Below are 16,179 nucleotides of genomic sequence, written 5' to 3'. Positions count from 1 at the left end.
CCTGGCTCCCCGCGGCTCTACCAATCACGGGCTTGGACCGCCGCTTTCCCCGCCCCTTCGCGCGGCTCCGCCAATCACAAGCGTCGGCACCTGCGTGCCGGCCGCGCTCCGCCTTTGCGGCCGCGCCGGGGAGCTTGTCCGTCGGCCGCCGGCGTCGGGCCGGCGCGGAGTGTCTCGAGAGCCGCTTCCGGGCGGGCGGGCGGACCGGACCGGGCGCAGGCAGGCGACTCGGAGCGGCCGTGGCGGGCGGGCGCGGCGCCCCATGCCCGTGTGGTGCTGCCGCTGCTCCCTGGCCGGGCCTTTCGGGTGAGTGTCGCTGAGGGGAGCCGGGCCGACCCGACCCGAACCGAACGGAACCGAGGCCGGGCTCCAGGGCGATCGCCAGCCCGAGCCGCCCCGGAGGGTCCCGGCGCCTTCTCTGCGTCCTCCCCCGCTTCTGCTTCTGCTTCTGGGCAGGTCCGTCCCGGTCCAGTCCAGCTCGGTCCAGCCCGTGCTGGTTCCGGCCAGCCGAGACTGCTTGGAGCTTGCAAAGTTTGCAAGGGCAGCGCGTGCGAGCTGCAGCCTCCGGGGAATCGGTTGATTTTGGCAAGAAACCAACCAACCCACCCACATGCATTGCATACATTCAGACACACACATGTATATCCTATGCACATTACGTGTGCATTAATATATATGGTTCATATAGACGTGAATACATGTATGCTATATACATAGGTGTGTAGATACTTGGAGTGCATATGTGTATATAGTTTGTATGCATTTTGTATGTATATAATGTATATGGCCAGCGTCCCATGGTAGGGTTGGCACAGCCAAATACAGGATGTTTTGTAGCTCACAAGCAAGCCGGAGAGTTTCCTTAGCCAAAGCACTCCTTGCTGGTCACAGGCTTTCTTAGGAAAGGCTGCAGGGCTTGGCTTTCAGCCTCAGAACTCTAACTCCTGATCGGTTTAATGAGTAGTCTTTAGGTTAGTTTTATTTTAACTGGGGTTTTGGGGTGCATTTATAAATGATCATGTGATATCTGATGAGATGACAGTGGTTGCTAAAGGGAGAAGGGTCTGTACTCTGGAGCTTGCCAGCATCTAGCTTGCAGACAGGTCCTGATTTGGGAGGTCAGATTCCTTTGCGAATGTGGTTGTGGACGCTTGAGAGTTGGGATTGGGATTTCTTGAACCGTGTGATGGCAAGATAGTTTTTTTTTAATTATTTTAGGAGTAGCTAATAATAATAAATGCGTTTGTAAAGAAATGTGACTAGGGGGGCTCTAGAACTAGTACTGGGTCAGCACTTCTGTCATTGAAGCATCCAAGGCAGTCATAGCTGATTTTTTTTCTTAAACAGTTTAACAACTGGAAAATGATTGAACTTCGAAAAAACTTGAAGAAAGCTAGCCTCACTTTCATAGAAATGAATCACAGTGCCAGCATTCTGATCTGTACAATTGGGTTTGACAACACGTAAAACTGGGATCAGCAACTCTTCCACGGCGGGCGTACTTAGAATTTATTGTTGCTTGTGAATTGGAAGTGTTCAGAGAAGTACAAAGGTATTTTTAGGGAATCTTAGCAGGATCTCGTGTTTTCTTCCATTTGGAATAGACGTGACAAATGACAATAATGTTTTATTTTTTTTATTATGTCACCAATAAATGTCATAAATATTTCATATCATATATACGTGTTGTAGATATCTGGAAGGCTTAATATGTAAACTTCTTTTAAAAGTTATTTTTTATTACAATAGGTAGCACCTGTGTTTAATAGCAGACGCTTGTATAATAGTATGTTTTATTGGCTTTGTTATAAGTTCCATATTCTTTATGCACTTAATAGAATTTGGAAAGATCTGGCCAAATTCCCAAAGGGATGTAAGAGAGAATTCAGAACTCCAGGTGATAGAAAAGAATAACAATCCAGGTGTGCCCCACACCTGAGGCTGTAGTAATCTGAACTCTGGGGTGGGGTGGGGTGGGTTGTTTTGTTTTATGCTATCTGGATTGCCTTTAGTAATTTGAAAGATTAGATAAACTTTGGAGAGTTGTGGAAAACATATTTCCTTACTTGATAAAACAACAGCAAACCCCCCTGCCACCAAAGAAAAACAAAACTAGAAGATCCTAAGAACATCTAATGTCTCAGAAAACTACTGCCAAATGTCCTTTTTTTTTTTTTTACAACTTTTGATTCATCAGGAGATTCAGTTCCTACCCATTCAACAACCTTAGATGTTGACTACCATATGTTTACTTACTTCTTGACCAAGAATTGGAGGAAAGGCTAAAATAAAAAGTTTGCTATTTAAACATTAACTAGAATAAAGTATGGATCTAATTGGCTTTATTATCGGCCGGGATCCCACAGTAGGGTTTGCACAAAATAGAGGATATTTTGTCATTCAAGAGAAAGTGGAACAGTTTCATTAGCCAAAGCAGTTATTTCTGGTAACATGCTTTTGTAGGAAAGGCTGCAGGTAGGGGCTGTCATATAAAGGACACTATTTGGGATCTTTGTTGGTTTTTTTTGTTTGTTTGTTTGTTTTTGTTTTTGTTTTTGAGTCACATCCGACAGCTCTCAGGAGTTACTCCTGGCTTTATGCTCAGAAATCACCCCCGGCAGGCACGGGGGACCAAATGGGATACCCAACCACTGTCCTTCTGTTGGAAGGCAAATGCCTTACCTCCAGGCTATCTCGCCGGCCCCTTTCACCCTCCCCCCCTTTTAAATCTCCAGCATTTAGTACCACCTCCTTCCTTCCCCTACTGGTAATAACCACAGAGTGTTGTGTATATTGTTTTGTCTGTTCCACTTCCTTCCTCAAATAACAGATGGAGGTGAAGTCATTTAGTATTTTGTCTTTCTCCAACTCAATTATTTCTGCTTTGCATAATCCCATAAAATTAATCCATGTGGAAAAAAAAAAAAGAGAATCCATGTAGGGCCAGAGTGATAGTCCTGTGGCTGAGGTATTTGCAACCTGGGCTGGATCCTACACACCCCATGTGGACCCTCGATCCTGCCAGAAGTGAACCTTGAATGCACAGCCAGTTTAGGGGACCATATCCTGATCACCACTGGATGTACCCTTCCTAACAATACAAAACAAATCAGTGTTGCTGCAAATGGCAGATTTTAACTTCTACCAATAACTAACTGACTCATTTCATGTGTGTATGCACATCATATTTATCCAATCATCAAGGCAATCAGGTGGGTTTTCTTTAGTAGCCATGGTAAATAGGTATGTAGTAAACATTAGGTTGCTTATAGCTCTTGGATTAATGATTTCTTGTCCAATAAACACCTCAAAGTGTGGTTATTGGAGCATACTGGTAGTTCTAGTTTTAGTTTTCTGAGCATACTCTACTGAGTAATTTCCAAAATGGTGACGTCAATTTACATTCCAGTATAGAAAGATCCCTTTCTTCCATACCCTTGTTCACACTCATTGCTAGTCTTTTTGGTGTAAGCCACTCTCACCATGTGAGATGTTTGTGACAGGAATTCCCCTAGAAATTCTGTTTTTGATCAGATTCACAGCCTGAGAGGTATTTTATCCCATTTCCCCAGGTTATCTTTTCCCAGGTCACCCACCTGTTTTGACAGGCCATTTAGATCCTAGCTGCTTAAACTATATGAACAAGGTGTATAACCGAAACAATATTTTCACGATAAATTTGATTTTTTTGTAAATGTTTGATTTATGTACCTAGTTAATATACCATTATTCTTGGGGTGATTACAAATTTCTCGGGCAAAAGAGGATTCCTGAGTAGAAATGTTTAAGCCAAAGCTTTGATCTAGGACAGGATTTAGTCCTACCTTGTTTGAGAGAGGAGTTGGGGCCATACCCAGCAGTGCTCAGGCCTTCTCACTCTGCTCAGGGGTCTCATCTGGTTGTACTTAGAGCCCCATCTGTGGTGCTGGGTGTTGAACCCAGGTTGGCTGCTAGCAAGGCCAGTCTGTACTAGCAGTACTATCGACAGCCCCCTCCCCCCAGCCTGTGCTTTTTAAGCTGGTTCACCTTGCTCTTTCTCTGGTGGTCTAGTCTTAGGGAGACTACTAATATGAATTCACAGCTTTTGAGAGACATATGGTGGAGGAATATATTATAAGGCTATTTTCTAAAGTGTGGGGGTATGCTTCAGAGCCAGGGTCTCAAAACACAAACCAGGCAAAGGACCTGGCTTAAAGGCCTGTCCCCTAGACCAAATGGCTTCCTCAGTGATCTTAAGCCTCAGAGTGTAATACAGGTAAGGTTATGGTGCAAGTTATAACAGACTCTAAGAAAACTTAGAACTTGAGCCACAGAGTCAGGATTGTGTTGGCAGCTAACTAAGTAGGTACACCATTTTACTTTCTAACCAGTGAAATTAAAGTTTTAGTTTCACCGTAACCTAAGGCTTTGACAACCTGGCTGAATATGGACTGGAACCTCTGCCTGCAGTTCTGATTGGTACTTTCTCAGAAGTTGTTAAAATACAGCTTTTTATGTGCCATACAGCTTTTCCTGTGCTTACTGGCTATCCATATCCCACCTCAGAAGAATGATTCCTTAGCCCATTTTTAAATCGGGCAATTAGTTAAGTTTTTATAAAAATATTTTTTTTGGGCCACACCCTGTGACGCTCAGGGGTTACACCTGGCTATGCGCTCAGAAGTTGCTCCTGGCTTCTTGGGGGACCATATGGGACGCTGGGGGATCGAACCGCGGTCCGTAGGCTAGTGCAGGCAAGGCAGGCACCTTACCTCCAGCGCCACCGCCCGGCCCCAATATAAAAATATTTTTATATACCTGCTACATCATGGGATTTTGCACATATTTTCTCCGCCAATAGGTGGTCTTTGCAATTGTAAAATTTTAGACTTTGATTATCTTTTTGGTTCTTGTTTCCATGTTTTTGCTTGTATTATTTTTTTCTAAAATCTCCTCTTTATACCTTTGTCACTACTAGCTGTTCTTCATGAATTCACTAGGCAATTGCTAAGAAACCTTCAAAAGGATTTCCTTCTCTTCTTGGTTGGGTTTGGACCTGAGTGATGATAATACTGCAGGTAAGGTGCTTGCCTTGCACACCACCAACTCAGGTTCTATTCCTGGCATTCTATGTGTTCCCCTGAGCACTGCCACGAATGCTTATCACTTGAGCATGTGGCCCCATACAGACAAAAAAACAAAAAGGAATCGGAGAAATAGTACAGCAGGTAGACCGCCTGCCTGCCTTGCATGCATCCAAACTGGTTCCATCCCTGGCATTCCATATGCTCCTCCTGAACACCACCAGGAGTGTTTCCCGGGTGCAGAGCCAGTATTCACATTGCCAGAGGGTGATCAAAGAATTATAATGGTACTACTTTTTTTCCAGTTTCTTAGATTATTTAATAACAAACAAAAATTGAGTTTTTGCATTAAAGCAAAATGATTTGGCTTTTGTGTAAGCTGATACATCTTTTGTTTTTATTTTTTTAAGAGAAAAGCAGTTGTAGCACATAATGACCCTTCTTCAGTTACCAAGACGCAGACTTCTACTCCTTAATGTCAGCTTTTCTGCTAAGAATTTGGCATTTTGGATGATGGGTCATGTTGGGAGTTTCCCCTTCCCCAGAAAATTTTAGGAGCACCATCTCAAAGCACATCTGTGATAGGAGCCACTCCAGTCTTGTTTTTGGCAGTGTTCCCTCGTGTCAGATCCCTGACCAAGGTCCACAGTTTGCTAAAAGTCTTGATTCCTCTGTACGTGATAACGCCTTACCTCCACTATTCCCAAGTAACCTGGGTGACACTTGTTGAAGTTATTCCTGTGATGATGTATGCCACCTATAGTACCCCCACTTCCTTCCTGGGTGTCTGGCACATGGTCTCAAAATTTTTGGGCCTTTCTAAATCTGGACAGCATGTTGGCTGGTAAGATGAAAGAGAGTAGACTCCCCATGTTTTGTTCTTAAGTATTTTCAGTATTAATTATTCATTTTTTAAAGTGGAGTTTTTAGCCTCAAAAACGTATTATTTTTGTTGTTTTGTTTGTTGTTTTTGTTTTGGAGCCATACCCAGTGATACTCAGGAGTTATTCTTGGCTCTACATCAGGAATCACTACTGGTGGGCTCAGGGGACCCTAGGAGATGCCAGTGTCAAACCATGTTGGCCATATGCAAGTCAAGCACCCTACCTCAGGGCAGTGGCTCTACCTCTGACCGGGGAATTCTGATCATTGAATTTTATTTATGCTTCTATCATATTTTATTGTATAAAATCTAATATGACACTGCTTGCTAAAATACCTTTCTTGAGTGTTTCAAAGGGGCTTTAGTTTATTTTAGGATGTACAGAATCAGGTAGTATTTAAAGTAACCTGGTTTTCTACATAAACATATATTACATGTACACACACAAGGTGATTCTCAACACATAATCACCCTTTTTAAATTTTTATATGTTTATGGCTTGAAGGATGAAACCGCTTTTTAGTTATCAAGAACTTAAAAAGAGATGGTCATTTTTATGATTTTTAGATGCGTGTGTAAGTGTGTGTGTATGTGTGTGTGTAAAAACAAAAGTGAAAGGCATGTCGTAGACAAAGCTGACGCCTGTATTTTCTGAAAAGAATCCAGATACTGGGGGCCAGAGAGATAGTGCAGGAAGTGGGTAAGGCACTACCCTGCGTGCCACACTGGCAGCATCTTAGGATCTAATCTCCAGCACCATATTTTCTTCCAAATATTGCCAGGGGTCATTCCTGAGCACTGTTGATTCTGGCCCAAATTTCTAAAACCACGTGGTTTTTAATAATACTTTCTGTGATATTAATCAGCCCAAGAGTCTAGGTGTTCAAATGAACTTGGATCAGAAGCATTTGAAGGAAGCCAGGGAACCTGGCTGTAGCAGGAACAGGCCTAAATGTAATATATTCACGTTGAATGTTGTCAGGAACCAGAGCAGGCAAGTCAGGGGTACACTTGGATCTAAACAAAGATGGTAGGAGTGATCTGCAAAGGAATGGTTTGAGCAGGAAGCATGTGGGTGGAAGTCTTTTATCCATCAGTGGCTTTGTCTTGAAGAAAATTGATCTGGTGTGGATAGTTTCTACCTCCTTTTAGTTCAGTATGTTAAGTGTCTGTGGAACTGTCCTGTGGCAGAGGAAACAGAGAGGATTGTAAGGAAGCAGAAATTCAATCTCTGCTGAATTGGTTTTTTTGTTTGTTTGTTTGATTTTTGGGTCAGGGGGACCATATGGGATGCCGGGATTCGCACCACTGTCCTTCTGCATGCCAGGCAAATGCCCTACCTCCATGCTATCTCTCTGTCCCCTGAATTGATTTGTTTTATCCATCATCTCTGGGATCTGTGAGTTCTCTGAAATACTGGTCATCGTCTTGGGAATATTTACCAGCACACTGGTACTCAATATTCCAGGCGTTGTCCTGTTGCTAAGTATATCAAAATGAAAGATAAGTCAAAAAGTCTATTCTGATATAAGTTCTGTTATTACACAACAAATAGGTTGCTTACAAAATTTGCCCACTTATTGCATGAGCATGTCCAGAAGCTAAAATGAGTTTTTATAGGCAATTGGAAAAATTAACATTAAGTTGTTTGATAAGGTATTTGCATGAGGTATTTCCATATTACAGTATCTTTGAATTTATCAAGATATGTATATATAGTAAGATATATAGTAAAATTAGAACTCTATCTAAGGCCAAAATGCACAAATTGTAACTTAGTATCATAACGTTGCCTTGAAATACTCCGTGATTATATAGGGAAAAACTAGCTAGGAGAATTACAATAAATAAAGTGCCCTCTCTGTCATCAGGAGAGCTTATTTAGGGTTGTGTGTTAGATGAATTTTTGCCTACAAGACAGTAAAACACTTAACAGCTGTTGGGGATTTATAGCCATCAGAATAGTAGAAAATGAGAGTATAGCTAAACAGCTATTATAAAAAAGCATTAATTGCATGAGCTTTATTTTTCCTTTATGAGTACTGACTTATACCCTGAGTAAACTCTAAGGTATTTGAAAATTATTGTGAGGGGGACATTTTTATAATAACTATATTGACTAGCTCTTGTTTTTTGTCTTGTTTTTAAGAAACTATAGTGACACAGAAACTGAAGGAGAAATTTTTGATTCCTTAGTACAATATTTTGGTGCTAATTTGGGGCAGAAAGTTAAAGCGATGCCATTAGTTGAAGAAACTTCTTTGCTTGAAGATTCTTCTGTGACTTTGCCTGTGGTAATAATTGGTAAGTTTTAACCTTTATTATTTAAGTTATAGTTATGATCCTACTTTGAATAATCTGTAGTTACCTAGCACTGAGTCTTAAGGATTCTCTTTTTTTTTTTTTTTTTGTGGTTTTTTTGGGTCACACCCGGCAGTGCTCAGGGGTTATTCCTGGCTCCAGGCTCAGAAATTGCTCCTGGCAGGCACGGGGGACCATATGGGATGCCGGGATTCGAACCGATGACCTCCTGCATGAAAGGCAAACGCTTTACCCCCATGCTATCTCTCCGGCCCCTTAAGGATTCTCTTGATAAGTATGACGTAACTAAATCTCTGGAGAGTGTTTATTTAACTACTATGAGGTTGTATGAGAACTGACATCTTTTCCTTGTCTATTATTTTCATATAATCTATAATGGTTGTGTTAATTGTCTGACAGTATTTTATTATTTTTCCACAGGAAATGGACCCTCAGGAATATGCCTGTCTTACATGTTGTCAGGTTACAGACCGTACTTGTCATCCGAAGTCATACATCCAAATGCAATCTTACATGGTAAACTAGAAGAAGCAAGGCATCTTTCCATTGTTGACCAGGTATTGTTTCTTACATGGCAGTCTTAGGTAGGCTTGTCTTTTATTTATGTAAGCATATGTTAGTTGAACATTCTTTCTTCTCAGTAGTACTTGGTATCATTTTTTAATTTATCATTTTACTATTTTGCCTTGTTTTTTTTGGGGGGTCACATGTGGCCATCTTCATGGATCATTCTGGCTCTGGCTCTTGGTGGGCTCAGGGGATCATGTATTGAACTTGGGTCGGCCACATGTAAGGCAAGTACTTTACCCACTGTATTATTACTCTGGCCCCTCATTTTTATTTAAAATTTTTAAGTATATGGTATAGTATGTTGAGTTCTGTTTATTTTTCTGAATTGATCAGAGTAGAACTTCTTAGATTATTTTCTTTTAGAGTTTTAATATGTGCTGTATGTTCAAATAAGTGTGGAGAGCTCTGTTTTGTATTGGAGCCATTTTTTAGACATTAGCAAATTCAAGGCGTGGTCCAAGTTTTACAATGAAAGGACTCTGATTCGCATTGCTGGCATGCTGTGGATGGACGACTTGTGTCCCTAAGCAAAACCTTAGTGGGTCAGATAATCCTCACTGGGAATAAGTGGGTACACAAGGCAGACAGATATGAAATATGAAAATGAAATAAATGAGACCACACAAAATGCTTTGTATGGGGACCCACGTCCATGAGATGAGAGACAAATTTACTGTTCAGCGGACACCATTTTTAAGCACAAACTGGTATGCAAGGTGTCTTCAGGGAAAACAAAGAGCAGAGAATCTTCCCAATGAGATCAGGCCCTAGAATTTACATATCAAATAACTATTTGATGTAGGTGAGAAAGAGCCCTGCTAGAGGGCTGTGAAACAAGAGCTAGAGATTTGGTTTAGCAAAAAGCAGGTTTTTCAAGAAACTAGGAGAGAGACATAGATATTTATGATGTTTATGTAGTTGCTGGAAAATAGATTTTTTTGGGGGACGGAAATAATAGTTTACCATCATAGAGCTAGACTCAGAAAAAACAAGCTGCTGGCGCCAGGTTATACTAGAAGAGTCACAAATAGACTAGCCAGCGGGGAGCTTTTGGCGGGCTTTGGTACCGAAATCCCTTTGTGAGTGTAGAAAGGCTAAGGCCAAATTTCTATAGTAGAAAAGGAGACAAAATCAAATAAATAAAAGTAAAGAGATATATAATCACACAGCCATGTCAGATATATAGCCAGTAATCCACGCAAGGATCAATGACTTCTCCAACGGGCCTTCTGGTAGATATTTCTTGGGAGGAAAAGTTAGGCACTGCACCAGGAAAGCCAAAAGCCACGTCTGGTGCGTGCTTCCTTTTGCGGGTAGTGACACTGGCATCCTACCCCCCTGTAATTATTATATGGGAGAATCTATTTCTGAAGGATACATGAGGATTTTATAGCACAAAATATGAGGCATGTTGGATTAAAGTTATGACCTTCACTTTCTCAGGGGTTTCTTTTTAAGTACTTGCTTTTTCTTTTCTTTGGAAAAAAAAAAAAAAATTCAGGACTTAGAATACTTGTCTGAAGGCCTTGAGGGTCGATCATCCAACCCAGTTGCAGTACTTTTCGACACACTTCTTCATCCAGATGCTGACTTTGGGTATGATTATCCATCTGTTCTGCATTGGAAATTAGAACAACAACATTACATTCCTCATGTAGTTCTTGGTAAAGGCCCACCGGGTGGAGCTTGGCATGTGAGTATGATTTTCTGTGTATTTTGTATATGTGAGCTAACATTGTCTTGCAAAGACCTTTTCAGTTCTTAAAATATTTTAATATTGTCCAGTTAAATATTGCTTAATTGCCAGTAGAAGATTAGCTAAATTTGATACTGATAGTCAGAATGAAGCATTTCTATGTACTGTCCTAAAATTATACGGAAAATGTTTGGAGGAGGTTTTCCATGGTAAAGTATTTTTTAATTTAATTCATGTAGAGTTGATTTAATTCATGAGTTTTTCTTACACCAGCATCTTGGCATTCATACCTTTGTGTGTGTGTGTGTGTGTGTGTGTGTGTGTGTGTGTGTGTGTTAGAAAATTAATTTTGTATTGAATGTTAAAATAGTGATTTGTTACTCTAACAGTACTTGCTCTGAGTTTTGTCATATTACAGACTGGGGCTTTCTACGTGTAATGTTAAATGTGTGAAAGGCATATTGATAATATCAGAGGAGGAAAATATTTGAATTTTATAGTTTTTGTAAGTTGGAATAGGTTTGCTGAAAGATTCATTGCATGTTATTGTTCACATGTATATTTGATGATGTATTTTTTTATTAGAATATGGAAGGTTCCATGTTGACAATCAGTTTTGGAAATTGGATGGAGCTACCTGGACTTAAATTTAAAGATTGGGTGTCTAGCAAACGAAGGTAAAGAACAAAATATTAAGATTCTATATTGTGGGGCCGGGCGGTGGCGCTCGAGGTAAGGTGCCTGCCTTACCTGCGCTAGCCTAGGAGACGGACCGCGGTTCAATCCCCCGGCGTCCCATATGGTCCCCCAAGCCAGGAGCGACTTCTGAGCGCATAGCCAGGAGTAACCCCTGAGCGTCACCGGGTGTGGCCCAAAAAAACCAAAAAAAAAAAAAAAAGATTCTATATTGTATAGTGGGAGAGCCTATGGGAAGATTTCAAAATATCTGTGATCCTGAGATGAAGAATATGAACTATTATTTCCAAATACAAAAGTGATCATTATATCAGCAATGATTATAATGTGGTTCCTTTTAAAGATATTAGAACCTGACTGTAAAGGACTTGTCTATAAATTGGATTTTATGACTTTTTTTTTTTTTTTTTTGGTTTTTGGGCCACACCCGGCATTGCTCAGGGGTTACTCCTGGCTGTCTGCTCAGAAATAGCTCCTGGCAGGCACGGGGGACCATATGGGACACCGGGATTCAAACCAACCACCATTGGTCCTGGATCGGCTGCTTGCAAGGCAAACGCCGCTGTGCTGTCTCTCCGTGCCCGGATTTTATGACTTCTTTATCCATGTGTCCTTTTCATACTTACCCACTTATTTTCATGAGTGGCTGTATAATTTAAGCCTGTCTATGACTTTGTATTTTAAATATTTTTACCCTTAGGGTAAAAGTGAGTAATTTAAGAGATGGAGTAAATTAGAATCTGACATTTTTTTAAGTGAAATAAGATCAGTTTTATTGCATGAAACTTAATAAAGTCATGAGGAGAGAGAAAGAGAACACAGACTTCTCCAGAGCGGAAAAAGCTTAGCAAAGAAGCCTGGAGACAAGCAAGTGTTGAACGAGGAATCTGAGCTTGAGAAGCAAGGAGCATCTGGCTACTTTCAGAGATTGCAAAAGTAGGAGGAACTGAGAAGTTCGGCTTGGAAGAGTCCACCTTTTATTTTGATATGAATACAATTGCAAAAGTAGCATGGGAGTTCGGGGAGTGGTATGATGGTACAGTGAGTAGGGCACTTGCCTTACATGCAGCTGATCAGGGCTCTATCCTCAGTACCTCATGGTTCCTGAGCCAATGTGCATGATCACTGAGCACAGAATCAGGAGTAAACCCTGAACACCACCTGGTGTTGCTCAAAACGAACAGCAACGAAAAAAATTTTTAATGGAATCTTACATGCTTGAGATGTAAAGTTACGAAATCAGGCATAGTGGTTCATTCTCGATTTCATAAGTAAGCAAGTACAGTTGCTCAGAGTTTATTTCTCAGTTTCATGGGCAAGAAAAGGAAACCTTTATGATACATGTTCCAAACATCTGTTAGAGTTTACTATATAAATGATATATAAAATGAACAGTGTGTTAAATATTAGCTTCATTCTGCCTTTGTATGATTGTGATTGTTTTTTGTTGTTGCTATTTTTTTTTGACCTGTTGGTGCTCAGGGGTTATTCCTAACCCTGCAGTTGGATATACTCTTGGAAGTACTCTAGGTATTGTTTTTTTTTTTTTTTTTTTTTTTTTTTTATTTTGGTGGTTCTGGGCTCAGGGATCACTTGTTGCAGTCTTGAAAGATATTACGGGATGCTAGGACCCAGCTAAGCATGTTCAAGGCAAACACCCTATCTCTCAGGCCCCAACCTTTACCTAGTATTAGAAGCACTCAAATCTCTTAAGATTGGAAAAATTGAATTTTGAGTATAATTGTAATGTTGTAATCCTGGTTAAATAAGTTAAACTCAGCTGCCAGTTTCTTTGCTTATAAAATGGAGGCAGGAATAGTAGAAAATACTTCTTAAGATTTCTATAAATATTAAATCTTAATTTCAAGTTTTAGGAACTTCCAGTTACAAGTTATAATAAACTATAGTTAAATAGGAATTTTAAATTATTATTTACCCTAATTGGGGCACAGTGGCCCTTTGTTTTCAAATTTAAGTGGATAAAATCAGTTCTTAGTCTATTTAATTTATAAGTAATAGTTTGTAGAGCATATGATTGAGAAAATAAAAATTTTTATTTAGTTAGACATAAAATAATTTAACTCAGTCAGATGGGAACTAAATTATTTTGGGTCTTTGTGAAACAAAAAGCAATTTAAATAGCCTGTCAAAGTGTATGTAATCTTTTTTTTTTTTTTTTCATGTTTAGGCCACACCTGGCAATGTTCAGGGGTCTCTCCCAGCTCTCCAGTGCTAGAGATAAAATAATCCTTAGCTTCTTGCCCACTAAGAATGTGCTCAGAACATTTGAATATCTCTCTTACCCGAATATCTATCATTTTTAATGATGTATTACAGTCAGACCTATATATAATATATGGTGACTATAACCTAAACAACTCAGTTTATACACGTATACAAAGTAAAATTTAGTATTATGTATGGAAATTGAGTATTACTGTTATAGATTGATTTAGATTTTACTTGTGACATAGATTTTAGAATAGTTCAGTTATCAGCAACATTTTAATTGCTTTATTTATTTAATGAAATTGGTACACGGCAGCTAATTAGGGTTTTTTTGGGGATTGGTTTGATTTTTGTTGTTTACTAGGATTCTCTGGAAGCTAATCTGAATAGTTACTGTGCATAGCACTGGGGAAACAGATTGGTTACATAGTCTTAATCTTCATGGGCCTTCTGATAAACTAATTCCTTAGCAGCTTTAACTTAAAAAATGAGAGAAAGGCTTTATTTCTTTGTAAAATTACTACAAAACACTTTGTAGAAGTGTTCCTTACCTAAATTATAGGTAAGAAAGCCTAGAGGAATTAAAATACATAATAGCATACTAGATGGAGACATAATAAACATGGAAATTAAAACATGTTTCTTCATGTTGTTTTTCCTTTTACATTTATAGGAGCCTGAAAGGAGATCGAGTCATGCCAGATGAAATAGCTCGCTACTATAAGCATTACGTGAAAGTCATGGGCCTTCAGAAAAATTTCCGAGAGAATACCTACATAACCTCGGTGTCCAGACTTTACAGAGATCAAGAAGATGGCGAGGGTCCGGCCCGAGAGATTCCAACGCAGCATGTCCAGAGGGAGAAGGCCAAGCTTGCCAAGAGGAACTGGGAGGTGAGGGGTTACCAGAGGATGGGCAATGGCTCCCACGTCCCTTTCTGCCTCTTTGCCGAGAACGTGGTTCTGGCCACGGGAACGCTAGATTCTCCTGCCCGTCTGGGCATCGAAGGGGAAGATTTTCCTTTCGTATTCCATTCAGTGTCTGAGTTTGGAGCTGCTGTCAACAAAAGGAAATTCCGTGGCCGAGTGGATCCAGTGCTCATCGTGGGCTCCGGGCTTAGCGCGGCGGACGCTGTTCTCTGTGCTTACAACAACAACATCCCTGTGCTTCATGTATTTCGCCGCCGAGTAACTGATCCCAGCTTAATCTTTAAACAGCTTCCCCAGAAGCTTTATCCAGAGTACCACAAAGTCTATCATCTCATGTGTACTCAGCCCTACTCTGGAGACTCCCATCTATCCTCTGATTATACCAGTTTTCCTGAGCACCATGTGCTTTCTTTTAAATCAGACATGAAATGCATCCTCCAGAGTGTCTCTGGACTGAAGAGAATATTGAAACTCTCTGCCGCCGTCATCTTGATCGGTTCTCATCCCAATCTGTCTTTTCTCCAGGAGCAAGGAGCCTACCTGGGCCATCAAGCCAGCCAGCCAATCACTTGCAAGGGGAATCCTGTGGAAATAGATGCTTACTCCTACGAGTGTGTTAAAGAAGCCGGCCTTTTTGCACTGGGTCCTTTGGTGGGGGACAATTTTGTCCGGTTTTTAAAGGGAGGGGCGCTGGGCGTGACACGCTGTTTGGCCACAAGACAGAAGAAAAAGCAGCATTTATTTGTTGAAAGAGGAGACGCAATATCTTAAAGCAAGTTTACAAACTATTTAATTGGACAGTTTACCTTTAAAAACTTCTTTTTATAGTGGCTTTGCTGTGTCCTGATGGAATCTTCTGGTCTGGAATTCACTGGAGGAAAACCTCATATACATGAACTTCATCTTTCAAAGTTTCAAAAACTTGCTATCCTAATTTACATTAGGATTACATGTAATGTCATGCATTGACGTCTCTGTCTGAAAAGCAAGAGGGGGGATTGCCAATTTGGTATAAGTCCTCACTTAACAAAGCCATCTTTTTTTCAAAAATTTTCTGTGATCATTTTTGACTTTCTCTCATTTGATTCCAAAATACTACAGCTTCAAATCCACACAGTCATTAGGCAAGAAAATTTTCGCCTTGGTACCACCAGGAAGGTAGTCCAGAGACCAGGCATGCCAGCTCTGTGTGCAGCTTGCTCGCATTGTGCTTTGAGACTTACCCACACTGTCAGAAATGGTTTTGGTGATACCATTAAGGAATACTCATGTTCATTAAGGTTTGTGGCACACAGGTCTAAAGAAAAAGAAGAATAAGATCTATTTGCTGTGGGTGGGATGGGTAAGAGGCATTTACAACTCAGGGTTTATTTATTTTAAAATGTTATCAACTGTAAATCTAATTTATTACAAAAGATGATGATCTTTAAAAAAATATATGTTGGAACCTTAACAGATAGTCTATATTGTCAGCTTCTAATAATGTAAACAGTCTTACGGTTATATTAATTTAAGCAGCCTAGTAATGTGGGTATACATTTAGACAATTCACAAACTTGCCAATGTATATCTTTAGAGATTTATTCTCTATTTAATCATGAGAACAATCAAATTTTTAGTTCAATATATTGTAAATAGAACTAGTTATCTCTGAACACTGAAAGAGATATTGGGCATACTTGTAATAATGAAATTATTATGTAATTTGGGCATAATATTTGGGTATGCCAGAATTATTAAAAGTTTACATCTTAAGTTTAGTAAAAACTTGTCTTTTTCCACTCCCAAAAT

The 16,179-nt window shown here is 40.1% G+C and overlaps 1 protein-coding gene across 1 annotated transcript; it reads left to right on the top strand.

Moving 5' to 3' along the window:
* Positions 1 to 254: 254 nt before the first annotated feature.
* OSGIN2 (oxidative stress induced growth inhibitor family member 2) lies at positions 255 to 16,179 on the top strand. Its single transcript, XM_049782123.1, has 6 exons — positions 255 to 306; positions 8,096 to 8,250; positions 8,689 to 8,825; positions 10,340 to 10,531; positions 11,120 to 11,211; positions 14,133 to 16,179. Exons 1-6 carry the CDS (start codon positions 263 to 265, stop codon positions 15,157 to 15,159), a joined length of 1,647 nt encoding a protein of 548 aa, XP_049638080.1. The 5' UTR covers positions 255 to 262; the 3' UTR covers positions 15,160 to 16,179.

Source organism: Suncus etruscus, chromosome 10, assembly GCF_024139225.1.
Source record: "Suncus etruscus isolate mSunEtr1 chromosome 10, mSunEtr1.pri.cur, whole genome shotgun sequence".
Lineage (NCBI taxonomy): Eukaryota > Metazoa > Chordata > Mammalia > Eulipotyphla > Soricidae > Suncus > Suncus etruscus.
Note: the sequence above shows the minus strand (reverse complement) of the source record. Positions and strands in the feature narration are given on the sequence as shown.

Excerpts from the sequence above, each read along its gene's own strand:
- OSGIN2 (XM_049782123.1), top strand. The coding sequence starts at position 263 with ATGCCCGTGTGGTGCTGCCGCTGCTCCCTGGCCGGGCCTTTCGG. Across the intron at positions 307-8,095 it reads TCCCTGGCCGGGCCTTTCGG|AAACTATAGTGACACAGAAA; the intron begins GTGAGTGTCGCT and ends CTTGTTTTTAAG. Across the intron at positions 11,212-14,132 it reads TGGGTGTCTAGCAAACGAAG|GAGCCTGAAAGGAGATCGAG; the intron begins GTAAAGAACAAA and ends TTACATTTATAG.